This window comes from Chiloscyllium punctatum, chromosome 23, assembly GCF_047496795.1.
Source record: "Chiloscyllium punctatum isolate Juve2018m chromosome 23, sChiPun1.3, whole genome shotgun sequence".
NCBI classification, from domain to species: domain Eukaryota; kingdom Metazoa; phylum Chordata; class Chondrichthyes; order Orectolobiformes; family Hemiscylliidae; genus Chiloscyllium; species Chiloscyllium punctatum.
The window spans coordinates 80,405,345-80,422,916 of NC_092761.1; the positions used below are offsets into that span (position 1 = coordinate 80,405,345).

At 39.7% G+C, this 17,572-nt stretch overlaps 2 protein-coding genes across 5 annotated transcripts in view; one reads left to right on the plus strand and one right to left on the minus strand.

Annotated features, from left to right (window-relative positions):
* Positions 1-1,612, plus strand: part of LOC140494161 (PIH1 domain-containing protein 2-like) — a 10,481-nt gene extending 8,869 nt beyond the window's left edge. For all 3 annotated transcript variants that reach the window (XM_072593242.1, XM_072593244.1, XM_072593243.1), the window contains one exon: positions 17-1,612. In XM_072593242.1, the coding sequence (XP_072449343.1) occupies positions 17-151 (135 nt within the window). In that variant the 3' untranslated portion in view covers positions 152-1,612. The remainder of the gene's footprint in view (positions 1-16) is intronic.
* dlat (dihydrolipoamide S-acetyltransferase (E2 component of pyruvate dehydrogenase complex)) overlaps positions 1,613-17,572 on the minus strand; it is a 26,462-nt gene continuing 10,502 nt past the window's right edge. The window contains exons 8-14 of one of the 2 annotated variants that reach the window (XM_072593234.1): positions 16,852-16,910; positions 15,152-15,232; positions 14,937-15,044; positions 10,329-10,447; positions 9,287-9,449; positions 4,387-4,523; positions 1,613-3,946 (exon numbers count right to left, since the gene is read on the minus strand). In XM_072593234.1, coding sequence (XP_072449335.1) covers positions 3,817-3,946; positions 4,387-4,523; positions 9,287-9,449; positions 10,329-10,447; positions 14,937-15,044; positions 15,152-15,232; positions 16,852-16,910 — 797 coding nt within the window. In that variant the 3' untranslated portion in view covers positions 1,613-3,816. Of the gene's footprint in view, positions 3,947-4,386; positions 4,524-9,286; positions 9,450-10,328; positions 10,448-14,936; positions 15,045-15,151; positions 15,233-16,842; positions 16,911-17,572 lie in introns of both variants that reach the window. The other variant, XM_072593233.1, reaches the window with a different exon arrangement.

Below are 17,572 nucleotides of genomic sequence, written 5' to 3' on the forward strand. Positions count from 1 at the left end.
TTTGCCTCCAAAACAGGATGACCTAGTTATCGATGTAACCGAGAAGTACAGACTACAGCTTGATCTACCTGAAACTATTAGTGAAGAAACAGTCACTGCAAAATTCAACAAGAAGACTCACATCCTGTCTGTGGAGATGCCTGTCAAGTAACCCTATTACATCTCTCAAATGAAATTACACAGAGCAATAATACTTTTTAATCATAGCTCCATGTCGGTCATTGAAAAGGACAAATTATAATGGTTGGAAATGGAATTGAATAAAATACCAAACACTAATTTACATAGGTATAGAGTATACATTACATAAATACATCCATTCAGTCAAACCAGGCCTTAAGTATTTAACTGGTGCTCAAGCTTCTAATCCTTCCTCATCTAGCAGTGTAACCCTTTTGTGCTCATTAGTGTCTCCATGCTGGAGAATTATCCAGTTACAAATAGAGGCCATGAATGGATCTTGTGAAATTGACAAACACTGATTTATTTCTCATGATATCATAGGAAGAGAAATTGACTGGACTGATACAAAAGACTTTGCACAGTTAAATCAAGGATTTTCCTCCCTGAGTAGTAGGTACAGTTAGTTTTATACGGTTACAGCAGTGGTAATGTTAATTATAAGACAATGCAGTTTCAATGACACAGTTAATAGAAAACAATTGCTTGTCCGGCAGTATCCATCAGTTAACAATTGTAACAGGAAGTTTAGTTAATTTTCAGAAACAGATGAGAAGGGCAAGCATCCTGGCTTCAATAGATCCCTAGGGTAGTATTCATTCTTGTCAGGTATCTTGTCAGTCTGCATGGGCTTTGAGGGGATTGAGTACGTGGGGAGACAGGCAAGGCCCTCAGGGGTTCCAGGAGCGGCGATACTATTGTCAGGTAGGAAAACCAGTTAGCAGATCTAGGTAGTGTATTCCTTCAGTCAGGAAAGTGCTGAGGTAATGTCTCGTTTCACTGTTCGTTCCCGAGCGGAGTGTGGTCACGTGGAGGTGCTAGTGGCATGGTGGGTAGACTCTCTGGCTAAAAACAGACACTGGTTCTGTGAGCAAGTCATGGCCAGGCAAAGTGGTTTGCTTTTCTCCCACACTCCATAACTGCATCTGTGCTATGTGCCTCAACTATTCTGTCATACAAATTCTGCATTTCCAATTTCTACCATTTCCTCTACAGCAGCTTTGTTACTCCTCTTAAAATTTAATATTCTTATATAAATTAAATGAATTTTACATCTAATAAGACTGCTTCTCAAAAGCTGTTTCTCCCCTCACCTTCTTTGCTGCCAAACCAATCTTCTGTCACACCTTTATTGTTAGCATTGACATGGATGGTGCAAACAGGGGTGGTGCAACTTGAGTTACCAGCTGCTAGAATATCATCTATGACTAAGATTAGAAACTCCGTAGGCACAGGAAAACATGAATGCAATTAAACTCTGCACTCTAATTTTGTATTGGTCCTCACCAGCATGAAATGAATGTTGTTAGCAAAACATAGAAAATGCAGTACTTACTAATTATAATTTGCTCCTAATTAAGAGATCTTCAAAATCAGAGTATTATGATACTTTCAATATACTAAATGACATAAACATGGAACAAATACTTAATTCTTTTGTCTATTATTTTATTTGAATCCTGGTTTTTAATATAAGTTGCCACTACATACCAAGTTGCTAGTCTGGGAGGTTGTGGCTTGAATTAACAGTACAGATATCGTATAAGACATTTCACTATAATTTACAGAGACCTTACCAATTTGTGCGTTTTGTTTCCTCTTCCCAAAAACTATTTCAGGATTTAAAAAGTCTAAAAATTGGTTTAATGCTGAATATACAGCAAAATGGTGCTTCCACCAAAACAAAAATGCCCAGATTTTTAAAGTCAGATCAATGTGTGCAGCATAACAATTTCCATATTAACAATACTGACCTGCAAGCAAGAGGGACATCATGTGTTGCTCAGACCCACCCACCATCAAACAGTACATAATCCCCAATAAAAAGGAATACAAATTATAAATGAAGTGTGCACTGAAAGAAAAGCCTTTCCGATTTTATATGCAATCCTTTAAATGCAACTATTAGCAAATTAACTTGATTGGCAACATCACAATAATAAACAAGGTTATACAAATTATGAAAACGCTACTTAATAATGAAGCATTTCTATGCACCCTAAAGATATACAGGACATCAAGGCAATCCGTTTGAGAATCAAGTTAATTCAGTTGATCAATTAGTATCCATGATGTTAGAAGTACAATATTCTTCTTTGCAGCACACATTGATTCTAGATAACAAGGCGATTTAATCACACCACATTGAACAGTACACAAATATACTTTTAAGTAGTATTAATGAACATATGGCATTTTATTGATAACACAACTGGCATACAAGTGTGAGATATTGTACAGTACTCTACATTTAATTTGGTTTCAAGTTTCAGCTTTTATTCCCCCCCCACATTTCCTATTTGTCAAAGAGTTGTTAGGTATATTAAATAATAAGGCATGAAGTATCTGGAGTGGTAAGAATGATCAACAGATATTTTAGACAGTAAACAAAACAATTAGCCTGCACTGCACCAAGAACACAAACTAAAGAATATAAACAGGTTTGGGCTCACTATTTTATTCTGAAACTTATTTTTATATCTAGTTGTTAATTATCTGTGGAATTCAGAAAGACTTGACTAAAATCAGGAGAAAAACAACCACCTTTTGTTCTGTATGCAGTTACCTGTTCTCCAACACCTGGCTGCACTAGACAAGACATGTGCAAACTGGAACAAAGCAGTTTCTGATTGCAGTGACAGTATGACAAGAGGACTGAAAATTGACTGGAAACTTGCATTTCTGAACTCTGCATAAAGATATAGTAAATTTCAAAATTTACTCAGACTCAGCCAATTTTAAAGAGGGTTGTAAACAAAACCACCAGATTTGAGAACGCTAATGAAGAAACAATCTGGCATTTATCAGTTGGTAACAATGAAATATTTTTTGCTATGTGGCACATGTGTAACAAACACTTTGAAAGTTGATCCTTTGCATCTCATTTCATATTATTTACAGTAATAATTGCAATTTACACTTGGAAAGGGGTATAACGATGCATAATATTATTCTGGGGGATAACCGACTTTAAATAATTTGTCATCTGATGCATAAAAATGGGGAAAGAAAAATCCTTGTAATTCTTGTCTGGTTAATAAGTGCTGATCTACAACAAAACAATATTCATGTATAATTCCAGATCATTGTAACATAGTTAGTCGAATAATATTGGACTAGAAGTTATGCAGTTAATTTAGTACTTCAGCACTGATTTCAGATCAGCTAATTAAGAGAAATATATAAATATGCCCTGGTGAGGATTAATACTATCATGCCCAGGGTATTCTATGACACCACTTTTACAGAAAGCAGAGAAAATCTTGTACATTGAATTCTGATTTTTCTTCAAAATAAGGAAAAAAGTCTCAGATTTAAATAAGTTATGGACTTTTGGTACCGGTTAGACTTCCTTTCTAGATTGTGGCATCTGAACATGGAAGGGTGGAGCATTTCGGTGAATCATCGATTAGGAATTCAGTTACAGTACTGATAGTTTCTACATAGACCTGGAACTGGAAAACAGTATTATATTGTTCTTCAATTTACTATGAATTTGAGCTCAACTGCATACCTTGTTTTCACTGTTGTACAAATACTTTAGTCTTACATGGATAGCAGGAATAAGGAATTCATAAATAAAACCACCTTGAGGGAAAAAAACTCGACACTTAAATAAACACCAGTTCTTGAAATTTATAACAGCATGGTAGATGGCCTTTCAAGGAACTTCTTGAACTCGGCTAGCCACTGGGCACCAACTGCTCCATCCACAACACGATGGTCACAGCTCAGGGTTACTGACATTATATTGGAAACATTAAATCTGTGGAAGTATGACATGGTAATGGTGAAATTTCAAGATTACACACTTGACCAATGCATAGAAAGACAATAGCATCTAAAGTTAATTGAATGACACAAAGCTACAGAATTGACTAAACATATTATTAACTAAAACAAATCACTTTAATCAAATCGGATTTATTCAATGGATACTTAAAATACTTTTGACATAATAATATATTTTATTCTGTTTCAACACCTAGCCATCCCTGGATGACATGCTGTATGACTTAGTGTTTCAGGGAAAAGTGTGTTTTAAAAATTCAGTAATTTCCATAAACCTAAAATAAAGCACTCCTTTACGATATGTACACATGAAATTATTTCTAACACTTTATATTTAAATTTGTAACAGGTAACAACATTATCTTAAAACAAGCACTTCACTAATAGTTAAGAATAATTCATGAAATTGCCTACCCCCTCTCATTTTCTGCAGGAAGCAGTCTTTCTTCTGATCCACCAATAGCAAGAATGCATGCTTGGGGTGGATTGATAATCGCTGAAAAATTCTTTATACCATACATTCCTAGGTTAGATATTGTAAACGTTCCACCCTAAAATATGAAGGAGAAAAACAGCAAGTTAAATAAAATGTATGAATTCTAAAACTTCTGACAGGAGTAAGACTGGATGGATATGAGATTCCAATGGCTGGTGACAAGAAGCAGGGGACAGAGGGGGCAGGCCATTTAAGGCCAGAGTGAAAAGGCATTTCTTCACTTTAAGTCATGATAGGAGGTGCCAGTGTTGGACTGGGGTGGACAAAGTTTATTAAAAAAAAAATCACATGACGCTAGACTATAATCCAACAGGTTTATTTGGAAATACAGACAAACCTCAATTATCTGAATATCGATTATCCAGCAAGATCGCAAAGTCCTGATGCTTGGCTAAACGATGTTATGTGGAATTTGATTAACCGAATGAAATACCTCCTGTTAGTGTCGTTTGGATAATCGAGGTTCCTCCGTACAAGCTTTGAGCACTGCTCCTTCATCAGGTAGCTTGTGGAGTAGGATCATGTGACAATTTATAGCAAAAGATCATTCATCATATACTGATATGATATGTTGAACAAACCTAAATTGCTGTTAAGTCTTTCATCTTTTAGAATGGGTTGCAGGTTTCAATTCATTGATCTGTAAATCTGAGGACTTCTTTCAAGCCAAAGGTTTTATTAAAAAAGGTGACATGTCAGCTCAGACAATGCATTAAAGGTGTCAGGTTGGAGTCTTGAGCCAGACTGGTTCCATTTTCAAAGTAGGAATTTATAAAACGTCACATGGATTATGAAAAAAATAATGACTGCCTACAGATTGTGCGCTTTTTGAACAAAAGAGAATGTATCTGCAACTACAATTCTGTAAATGCAAATTCACCTCAGTCTTGTGTTTGTGTGCACATGCATTTGAAGGAGAAAGTGTGCACACACGTGGGCTTGATAGTGTGTGCGCAAGTGTGATGAAGTATATGCCTGTCATAACATGTGCACATGGGTGAGTGTTTCTTTTTGGGGGTGGGGAGGGTGTATGTGCATGCGCGCGCACACCTGAGACAGTGTATGAGAGAGGGTTTGCATGAGTGTGCGCATACGCAAGTGTACATACGTATGTGCACTTGTGCGGGAGTGAGAGAGTGTATAGTTTAGTGGGGTCATCTGTAGTGTGACATGAATCCAAGGTCCTGGCTGAGGCCACCTTCATGAGTACCAAACTTGCTATCAACCTCTGCTCGGCATTGTTGCGTATCCTGAAGTCCGCCTTGGGGGACAGTCATCCAAAGATCAGAGGCCAAATGTTCTTGACTGCTGAAGTGTTCCTCGACTGGGAGGGAAAATTCCTGCCTGACGATTGTTGTTCAGTGTCCGTTCATCCATTGTCATAGCGTATGTTTGGACTCTCTAATGTACATTGCCTGCAGCGGATCAATGTTGGACGAGCCACAAGTACTTGCTATGTACATGGTGGGTGGTGTCCAAGTGTAATGGTAGTATCCATGTCGACACTTACACATTTTGCAATGATTGCCATGACAGGGTGGTAACCATGTTGCGGTCGATATCCGGAAGGCTGGGCAGTTTGCTGTGAACAATGGGCTGCTAAGGTTTGGTGGTTGTTTAAAGTTGAGAAGTGGAGGAGTAGAGAAGAAGGTCTTGGCGAGGTGCTCATCCTCAAAGTGTTGCAGTGTGCGAAGATGGTGTATTTTCTCTGCTCCTGGGAAGTATTAGACACCCAAAGGTACCCTACCGGTCACATCCAGTGTCTGTCCCCTGAGGACATCATGACAGTTTCGCCTTGTGGCACATCGGAACTAGCGACGGACACATCAGAACACTCTCTCAGGCATATAGAGGGGTACCTCATATATCCGAATGAGCTGGGCGGGCACTATTTTGTCCGGATAATCGATTAAATGCCTTTCCTCTGGGGTTTAGAGTTTTAGAAAGTCTGCTCCCGCCCACCCAACACTGTCTCCCCTTCCCTCAACCTGGTCCAACACCGACCCCAGCACGCACCGCTTGAGCCCCTGCCCCCAACACTGCCCCTGCTAAGTCCAACATCGCCCCCACCCCAGGGCAGCGGGACTGTACACCAACAAGACTGTCGCTGCTGTCTTTGTGGAGTAAGTCTCCAAATACACACACACACCTTTTTGACAGGTTCCATGCTTGCCTTGTACAGGACAATTTTGGAGAGATTGTCTGGGGATGGGGTGGGGTGCACCTCTCTGAAGAACTCCAGGGGAAGTGTGGGGAGAGAGGGGATGGGAGGTCAGTCATTTGGAGATGGTGCCTGTTTAAATCACTGTAAACAAAAGATGCTATCACTGTTGGAAACACATCTTGGATGTAATGTTTCTATCGGGACCTCGAGATCGCCGTCGGATAATCCAATTTTTGGATAATTGGTATTCGGATTCCCTCCCTCCCTGGAACACACACATACAAGTCTATGGGATGAATCTGCATTTGCAGATACTTTCTTTCTATTTTGTTCAAAATGTGCACAATCTATAGGCAGTCAATACTTTGTATAATCCATGTGATATTTTACAAATTCCTACGTTGGAAATGGAACCAGTCTGATTCAACATTGGAATACATAAGATATATACAGACTCTACTCACATCTTTAATGCATTGTCTGAGCTGATGTCACTTTTTAAAAATAAAACCTCGGAAATGTTACTTGAAAGTCATCCTGAGATTTACATATTAATAAATGGAAACCTGCCAACACATTCTAAAAGATGAAAGGCTTAACAGCAACCTAGGTTTGTTCAATAAATCACATCAGTGCATGACACTATGATCTTTCGCTATAAATTCTTCATCCTATGATCCTACTCCACAAGCTACCTGACAAAACAGCAGCGCTCCGAAAGCCTGTACTTCCAAATAAACCTGTTGGACTATAACCTAGTAGTGTGATTTTTAAACTTTGTTCACTTGAAGTGATGAATCTTTGGAATTCACTACCCCAGAAACCAGTGGCAGCTCGATTATTGAACAGTTCATACCAGAAATCTGAGGTCTAATGGCATTAAGGAATATGGAAACAGGAGAAGAAAATAGCATTAACATAAGTCATGATCTATACTGGAGGGGCAGGCTCAAGGAGCTATTTTACATTGCTAATTTTAAGGAACAGAACCAAATTCTCTCTCAGATCAGTAATCGCTGTCTTTGATTTCATGTTGGTGCTTGATTAGGTCAGGCAAGGTATTACAGTGATTTGATGATGCCTTCTGCAGGATAGCTGATCAAAAAGGCTTTTCTACTTGTGTAATCTACCATAATGTGCATTGGAAGGATTACCAGGTTGACACCGAACTTGTTTGGCTATGAATGAAGCTTTAGTGGTCAAGTCCTAGCGTGGGACTGAAACCCAGAGCTACTGGCTCAGAGGCAGAATGCTGCTATATTACAAGACCTCCTGTGTACTAGAGTCACGGAGATCTCCAGCACTGAAGTAGACTCCTCGGTCCAACTCATCCATGCTGACCAGATACCCTAAATCAATCTGTAGTTGCACCAGCCTCCACCACTTCCTCTGACAGCTCATTCCATATGTGCACCACCCAATGCGTGAAAAAGTTGGCCTTTTGGTCCCTTTTAGATCTTTCCCTTCTCACCTTAAAGCTATGCTGTCTCATTTTGGACTTCTCTACCCTTGGGGTGAATAGCCACAGTCTTTTCCCATCGTGCCCTTCATGATTTTATAAGGTCACTCTTCAGCATCCAACGCCCCAGAGAAAACTGACCCAGCCTATTCAGCCTCTCCTGATCAAATCCTCCAACCCTGGCAACATTCTTCTAAATCTTTTCTGAATCCTTTCAAGTTTCACAACATCCTCCAATAGCAGGGAGACTAGAATTGAACGTAGTATTCCAAGTGGCCTAACCAATGTCCTGTACAGCTGACCCCCTAACTCCCAAACACAAAGGGAAACGTGCTAAATGCCTTCTTCACTACCTTGTCTACCTGTGACTCCACTTTCAAAGAACTATGAACCTGCGCTCCAAGGTCTCTGTATTCAGCAAAACTTCTACATTACTGATCCATATATAGATTGGTGTTTTACATGGCAGGTACACACATACAGGAGAAAATTTCATAATTTGCAGACAATACAAAACTCAGAAGCATTGTAAACTGACAGGAAGACAGTGTAAGTTCAAAAGGACATTCATAAGTTGGTGCAGTAGGCGGGTGGATGACAGATGTCAATGCAGATAAGTGAGAGGTGATCCAGAGACAGTATAAAATGAACTATGCTAAAAGAGTATGTAGATGTGCAGACATGGGTGGAATGGTTGCCCCCTGTACCAAAGTAATTCTGTGATTTGGAGAGATATAACTAAATACAGCAACTTCATTTTTACTGTAACGCATCTGGTTTGAGGGCGAAGAACTCAAAACAAACTGAAAGCAAAGGTGATTTTCTAGGTTCTGATCAAGTATTTGAACAAATGAAGCAAGGCTTCTTTGTATTAATTCCAGCCTTTTTAGTTACTTTTTACACCTGTATGCTTTAGCAACATGTGTACATGCACATCCAAACCAGCTTGCTTCCTCAAAGTTTAGACTCTTGCCATTAAGAAAACGTCCAAATTGTCTTTCTTGGATTGAAATTATGTAGCATTCCACTTCACCAGACTGAACTTAATTACACACGTTTCATCTTAAGTCATCACATTTAATGCTTTGAATTCTTCCACGTAACCAGAATATCATTTTTTTTATTCCCATACAAAATTAAGGTACTGAAACGAAGTGACAGGTGCACTAGATTCTTTACAAATATTAATTCTTACCTGAAATTCATGGGGCTGGAGTTTTCCATCACGAGCTTTCTCAGCTAGGGATTTCACATCATTACTGATGGAAGCTAGTCCTTTGATGTGTGCATTAAACACAATGGGAGTAATCAGACCAGCAGGAGTACTCACCGCCACACTAACATCCACGACGTGGTTTCTGATGGGAAATAGACAGCAATTAAGTTACTCTATTTGATACTTGCCATCAGAACTTTGTCAATGAAGGTTTATACCAGTTTAATCCAACCACAATTTTTTGGAGCAGGATATTGCTCAGTTAATAACAATCTGGAGTAGAAGATCGTAGCATCACTGTGGTGCAGTGGTACCATCCCTACCTCTGGACCAGAAGGTCCAGGTTCAAATTCCATCTGCTCCAGATGTGTCATGTGTCTGGACAGTTTGATTAAAAATACAGACAAAATGATTGAGGATCTTGCAGTGAATTGGTAGTGTCCCTAACTCTGAACCAGACAATCTGATTCAAACCCCACCTGTTATGACAAACGTGGGATGTGTCTGTGACAGGGTAATTTATAATAATTACTAGTGGACCGATCATGAACCCAAGTTGGAAATAAAATCTTTGACAGGACATTGCTTTAAAGCAAACACACTTTTCATTACTTGTGACCTGGGTTCAAATACAAGATAGATGGGACAAATGCACCCTTCCTCAGGACTGGAAACTGGATGGATCAGTTATATCAGGAAATAGTTGAGGCACTTGCAAAGCATTGTTTTAAATAAGCAAAAGGCCACAGTTCAGACAATTCAGAGTTCAGCAGAAGTTGTTCTCCAACTGGCAGTCTCAATCAGAAGTAATGAAAACATTCAGGATAGTGTAGGAAATTAACAGAGGTAGAAATTCAGCCAAAATCCAGCTGAATAGCAGAACAGGCTCAAGGGACTGAACAGCCCACTCCTGCTCTTGGTTCCCACGTACAGATTCACATGCTACTAAACATATAACAAAGGAAATTTGCTCGAAATAAAATGTACAAATTTTAGGTATTTAAATAGACTGACTACTCACTGCCTGATAACTGTGTCCAACCAAGAGGAGTTAACTTCGGGAATCTTTAAGCATGCCAAAGCTGAAGCCTTTATGAGGAAATCATTCACTGACAGCTTAATGTCTTCAGATTTGACTTCCTGTTAGTTAAAAGGGGCACAATGATTAAGGACTTGCCACAGTTCTAAACTGCAAAACAACTTCACTTTGAAATTTACTTAAAATTCTTGATTGTAGGTAAGCAATGACTCATCTACACCAATAAAATTCTGAAACAAATGGACCGAAGATTTAGGGCTGAAGGGGCCTCAGCCTTTGAACTTGTCTTACAGGTTTGAGATGTCATGTGTTGGAGGGAGGATCAGCAAAATGACAATAGCACCATGGTACAAAGAGGCACTCAAGAGCAGGGAGAAAATAGAAATGTAGATGTAATCAGGGATAATATAGTCAGGGGAGGGTACTGTTCTGTGGCCAGGATCAAGACTCCCAAAGGCTGTGCTGCCTGCTTGGTGGTCTTATCTGGGCCACAGAGGAACTTGGAGTGGGAGGTGAAAGAACCAATTGTCATGATGATATAGATAGAATACAGATGATATAGGCAGAAAGAGAAAAGAGGTTCTGCTGAAGGAATGAGAGCAACAAGGACTAACTTAAAAAAGCTGAGCCAGAAAAGGTAATAATCCATGGATTACTACCTCAGCCATGAGCAAATTGACACAGGATCAACAAAATTAAAGAGGTAAATGCTTGGCTCAAAGATTGACTTGGGAGAAACTGGTTTGAATTCATGGGACATTGGCACCAGTGCTAGGGAAGGCAGGAGCTATTCAGTTGGGACGACCTAAACCTGAAACATGCTGGGATCAGTTTCACTGTCAATCACATAGCTAGGGCTGGGAATATGACTTCAAACTACATAGTGAGTGGGGGGAGCAGGATTTCAGTTGCATGGAAAATTATAGGAAAAGTTAAGGGTGGTGGGCTCAGCAAAGGTAATTAAAGTTTCCAGAACAAGTAATACGGCAGATTATGAAAGAATCAGGAGTCTAATTTCAGGCAGAGCAAATAAAGAGGACAAATATGAGAAAAGGGGTAGTTAATAAAGAGTCAAGGGTGTTGTGCTGAAATGCCACAATATACAAAACAAAAGGTAAATGAGCTTGAACCAGCCAATTTCAATCTGTGCTACAATGTTGTGGGTATCACAGATGTGCCTACAAGGGGATCAGGGCTGGAAACTAAATATCCAAAGATACATGTCCTATCGAAAGGATGAACAGATTGGCAAAGGGGACAGGGTTGTCTTGTTAGTAAACAATGAAATTAAATCGATCGCAATAAGTGAAAGAGAGTCGGAAGACGTAGAATCTATGTGGGTAGAGTTGAGGATCTGCAAAGAGAGAAAAGATCCTGAAGGGAGTTGTGTACAGACCTCCTAGCAGTACTCAGATTGTGGGGAAGAAAATACATCAGGAGATGGAAAAGCCATGAATGAAAGATACTATTACAATAATCATACGAGACTTCAATATGCAGATAGACTGGAAAAATCAGGCTAATAGTGGATCTCAATAAAACAAACTTGTGCAATATCTACAAGATAGATTTTTGGAACAGCTTTTCATACAGCCAATTGGGAACAGGCAGTTCTGGTTGTGGTGATGTATAATGAAGCAAACTTGATTAGGAAGCTTATTAGGATCCCCTAGGTAGCAGAGACCATAAAATGGTAGAATTCTGCAGTTTGAGCAGGACACGTTTGAATCAGATGCAATTGTTTTACAACTGAGTAAAGGCAACTACAAAGACATGAGGGAGGAGCTGGCCAGTGTTAATTGGAAGGGGAGCCAAGCAGGTAGACAGTGGAGCAGCAATGTTAGGAATTCCTTAAAGAGTAATTTGGAAGGCACATTCAATCTGAGGAGAATAAACATAAAAGGAAGATGAGACAACCAGGGCTGACAAGGGAGTTCAGGGACAGCACTAAAGCAAAGGAAAAAGCATACAATATGGTTAAGATAAGTGGGAAGCCTGAGGGTTGGGAAGCGTCTACAAACCAGAGGATAACTAAAAAAAAAGGAATTGGGTCGGGGGGGGTTGCTTATGAGGGTAAGTTAGCTAATTATATAAAAGAAAATCACAAAAACTTTTGCCGGATATCTAAAATGTTAAGTCAGAGGCAGGAGTGGACATTGGATGCTGAAAAATAAGACTGGAAAAGTAGCGTTGAGGATCGAATAAATAACAAAAAAAAAACTGAAGAGGTCATTTGCATCAGTTTCCACAGTGGAAGACACCAGCAGAATACCAGAACTTCAAAAGAGTAAGGAGACAGAGGCGAGTGTAGTGGCCATCACTAAGGAAAAGGTGCTGAGGAGGTTGAAACGTCTCAAGGTCGATAAATCACATGGACCATATGGACTATACTGCAGAGTTCTGAGTGAAATAGATGAGGAGATAGTAGAGGCATTGGTGTGATCTTCAAAGGTATCATTGGAGTCAGGGAGGGTCCCAGAGGATCTGAAAATGGCAGCATAACATTCCTGTTTATGAAGCAGGGAGGTGACGACAGTGGGAGAAGGAGGCAGAAGACAGGAACCGATTGGCCGGTTAGCCTGACCTTATCATTTAGATTAGATTAGATTACTTAGTGTGGAAACAGGCCCTTTGGCCCAACAAGTCCACAGCGCAACCCACCCAGACCCATTCCCCTACCTTTACCCCTTCACCTAACACTACGGGCAATTTAGCATGGCCAATTCACCTAACCTGCACATTTTTGGACTATGGGAGGAAACCCACGCAGATACGGGGAGAACATGCAAACTCCACTCAGTCAGTTGCCTGAGGCGGGAATTGAACCCGGGTCTCTGGCGCTGTGAGGCAGCAGTGCTAACCACTGTGCCGCCCACTTATCATTGATAAGTTCTTACGGTCCGTTAGTGAGGATGAGAATGCAGAATACTTTGAAACTTATAGTGAAACTCAGCTGAGCCAACACAACTTCACCAAGTGGAGGTCATGCGTGACAAATCTGTTCAAATTCTTTGGAGGAAGGTAATGACAAAGGACAGCCAGTGGTCATGACCTATTTGGATTCCAGAAGGCCTGTGACAAAATGCCACACAGGAGACTGAAAAATAGGAGCCCGTGGTTTTAGGAGCAAATGGCATGGATACAGAATTGGTTGACCAATAGAAGGCAGAGAGTAGGGAATAAGGGGTCTTCTTAAGGATGACAGCTAGTGGCTAGAAGATTTCCACAGGAATCACTGTTTGGACTGTTTGCAGAGAGGCTGCAGAAAGACTTGGACAGTGGAGTAAGGTGGGCGAAGCAGGAGATGAAACATAATGTGGGAAAGTGTGAAGTTATGCACTTTGGTTGGAAGAGGAGAGGCATAAAATATTTTCTGAATGGGGAAGAGCTTTGAAAATCTGAAGCACAAGGAACTTGGGAATTCTAGCTTAGGATTCTCTTAAGGCTAACATGTAGGCTCAGTTAGCAGTTAGGAAGTTAAAGGGCTAGAATACAAAAGAGATGTACTGCTGTATAAGGCTCTCGTCAGACCATATTTTGAACTCTGGACTCTGTTTCTAAGGAAGAAAGTCCTGGCACTGAAGGGGCGCCAGAGGAGGTTGACAAGATCAAATCCTGGAACAAGAGCTTGCCATACAAGGAGCGGCTGAGGACTCGGGGCCTGTAGTCATTGGGAGTTTATAAAGATGGAGAAGATCTGATTGAAATGTAGAAAATATTGAAAGGCCTAAATAGAGCGAGTTGTTTCCACTAGGAGGAGATACTAGAACTCAAGGGCACAGTTTCAGAGTGAAGGGATGACCCTTTGGATTGGAGATCAGGAGGAATTTCTTCAGCCACGAAGGTGAAGCCACGAAACTCATTGCTGCAGAGGGCTGTGGAAGCCAAGTCACTGAGTATTTAACACAGTGGATTAAGACAATGGGTTCTTGATTAGGAAGGAGATCAAGTATTTCAGGAAGGAAGAAAGAATGGGATTGAGAAACACGTCAGCCACGAATGGCAGAGTAGACTCGATGGACTGATTGGTCTAATTCTGCTCCATGTCTTATGGTCTAATATTCCCCAATATTTAATATATTACTGTACAGAACACACAAAGATTGGTGCCAAGATTAGAACAGTAGATAAGGATTAAAAAAACTGATCTAGGTTTTTTTAAACATCTATTAAGAGAGTACACAGCTACTAATGGGTGAAAGGAATGAAGAGGTGGGGCAGTCATAATACCATTACAAGGGACAGCCTTCACTAATCAGCAGGTCCTCCCTGCCTGTAACTTGTTAGGACCAAATGTACTGACTGGCAGAATTCTCTTCTTCATGCAATTTTAAAAACAAAAAAAATGTTTTACAATATCAAAAGGGAGCCCCAGCATCAAAGAATGGCAGGAAATGGACTATCTGATTAGAGCCACATTATTGTGAGGGTAAGGAATGAAGCCTTTTGACAGCACTAACCTGAGCAGGACACAATTCTCTCTTCCATCCCATTCTTTTAAATAAAAATGGTAGGTGTTACAGCTAGGAGATACTAATAAGTGACTGAATGGACTGTATCTCAAAACTATTCATACAAAATCACTCATACCTCATTCAACTGCTTTCGAAGTTCCAGAATATTATCCATGTTGACATCTATAGATAAGTAGTAATGGGGGATAGTCTGCTTGGACTGTATAAGACGTTGGGCTATAACCTAATAGCAAACAATAGAGGAGTCAGTAAATGGAAAATACAGTGAGATACATTTGTTGTTTCCATTTAACAATCTAACCGGTCGCAATTTTGTTAATTGCATATTGCCTTTCGTATATTGGAGATAGGAATATCTGTAAATGTTCCAGTAGGTACAGGTGCTACCCCAGGAGCAGTTGGAGCAGGAGTCTACAAAACAAAAAGGCAAATGATAATTATGTTATGTGACATGACATATTATAGAAGGCAACTAAAATCAACACAATTATTCTTAATATGTGTCACACTAATTCTATGCTCTTTGAATTGATTGCTTAAAAATTCAACAAATGAAAGCTTATATCACTATCACAAAGGAGCTTACAAGTTTTTCCTTAATAGGCATTTTGCCTCTTCCAATCATTCATGATTTCTATGTACAACACTTGCTCACTATACATCATGTCCTGTCACATCAGAGCAATTTCATGCAAAATGTGTCAATGGTATTTAGTATACAAGCATTGTACCATTTGACCTTCAGATCTGTAAATTTCTGACAAGGTCAAGATTTCTAGCTACCCTTTAATACCTAGAACTTGCAAGAAAGGAGGGACGTGATTGCACTGGAGAGGTGCAGAGGAGATTTACCAGCGTGTTGCCTGGGCTGGACAGTTTTAGTTCTGTTCAGAGATTGAATAGATATGGATTGTTTTCCCTGACATCATCGAAGTAATGAGGGAAACCGATAGGGTGGACAGGAAGGAATTTATCCCCTTGTTGGGGAATCCATAGACTTAAGGAATGGGGCGGGAAGTTTAGAAGGGACGTGGGGAAAAACATTTCCCCCAGAACATGATGGGAATCTGAAAGTTACTGCCTTACTTTAAAGGGTAGTAGAGGCAGATACCCTCTTAATATTTAAAAAGTGTTTAGATATGCAGTTGCGATGACAAGTGCTAGAAAATGGATTAGTAGATTCTGAAGACCTTTGTGACGATCTGAACATGATATTCAAGAAGGTAGTGTTGAGTCTCCTACTTGAACTGCTACAGTGTCTGTGCTGTCGGCATATTTAAAGTGTTATTGAGGCAGACTGATGAAACCAAGCAGCTTATTTCAAAGGACAGTCAAGTATCAAATACATTGTTTTAGGTCTGGAATCTCAAGACCAGGCAACAACTCAGATTTTCTTTCAACAATCAGTAGCTCATGATTATTAATTATGCTACCATTTTATTCCAGATTTATTGTATTAGTCAAACTTAAGTTTCCGGCTGTTGTGGTGGGCTTTGCGTTTGTGTCCAGAACACTAGACCAAGCTACTGAATTACTTGCCCAGAAATATTACCAGCATGCTACAATACGCATTAATGACTTGGACGATGGAAGTGAATGTACTGTAAACGTCACTTTGCTGAAGCAATGAACTGGAATTAGAGAATGCTGTAGTAGTTTTAATCTCATGATCTCATCAAATGGCAGAACAGATGCAAGGAGTGAAATGACTTACTCATGTCTCAACTAAACAAATCAGGAACTCTCAAAACTGGAGTCCAATTTGCAAATATTTATTTTTCTAGATTCAGAATTATTGGAACTACGACAATATTTCCACCTTGAAATTTCATTCTTCAATGGAAAAGTGAACTATAAAGTTTTCAGAGACTTAACTGCATAGTTTCAAAAGTCAGAAGTCCTCTGAGCAATCTGCATGTAATGAAATACTACTGCAGCCTGTAAAATATTCTGTTTATACAATCTCAGATCTGAAAAAGTGGGAGATTTAAATTATTTAGAGTTATCTTAAACAAACTTACTGGGACTACCTTTGAGGGCACAAATGAGTCAACATCTTTTTTCCTGATTTGACCATCGGGTCCAGTACCTAAGTAAAGAAAATGCAACAATTAAGAGACAAACATCAATTATTATCAGCTACCCCCTTCAGCTGGTTTAAGGTTTAACATATCAATGCCGTTTTCAAGGAGGACTAAGTTTATATGCATCCTTGGTGTTAAATTCATGACAATATATTTCAATGGTGTTTTACTTGCATAACTCTCCAAGGGCAATTTCATTCTCAAGTGTTAGTAGATTATTATACTGTAACGGCAGATCAGTATATTTTGAAAAAGATTCTGTCAAAATCTTAATGCTTTAAAAGAGATACATTTATGGCCTTGAGATATATCGCAAATCTGCCACAACAACTTTTACTAATCCATGACATTATTATTATGCCACTGCCTCTGCTTCTGCTTCTTCACACACAATTAACTGCTTTGACAGACAGTGGCCACCGTGTAGCTGAACAGAGCAGAGATTTTGCACACGGCAAAGACAAACAAACAGGAAATGAATTTGTTTTTGCCAGTGTTTGCTGAGGATTGCAAATCAAGATGCTAGGATCCCTTGCACTTGTGAAGTATGCTGGAGAATTCTTATGTTTTTTTTCCTGAACGGGCAGGTTTGACCTTAACACTTTATTGTAAGATGAAGCCTTTGACAACGCAATACTACCCCCAAAACGTAAGTCAAACGAAAAGG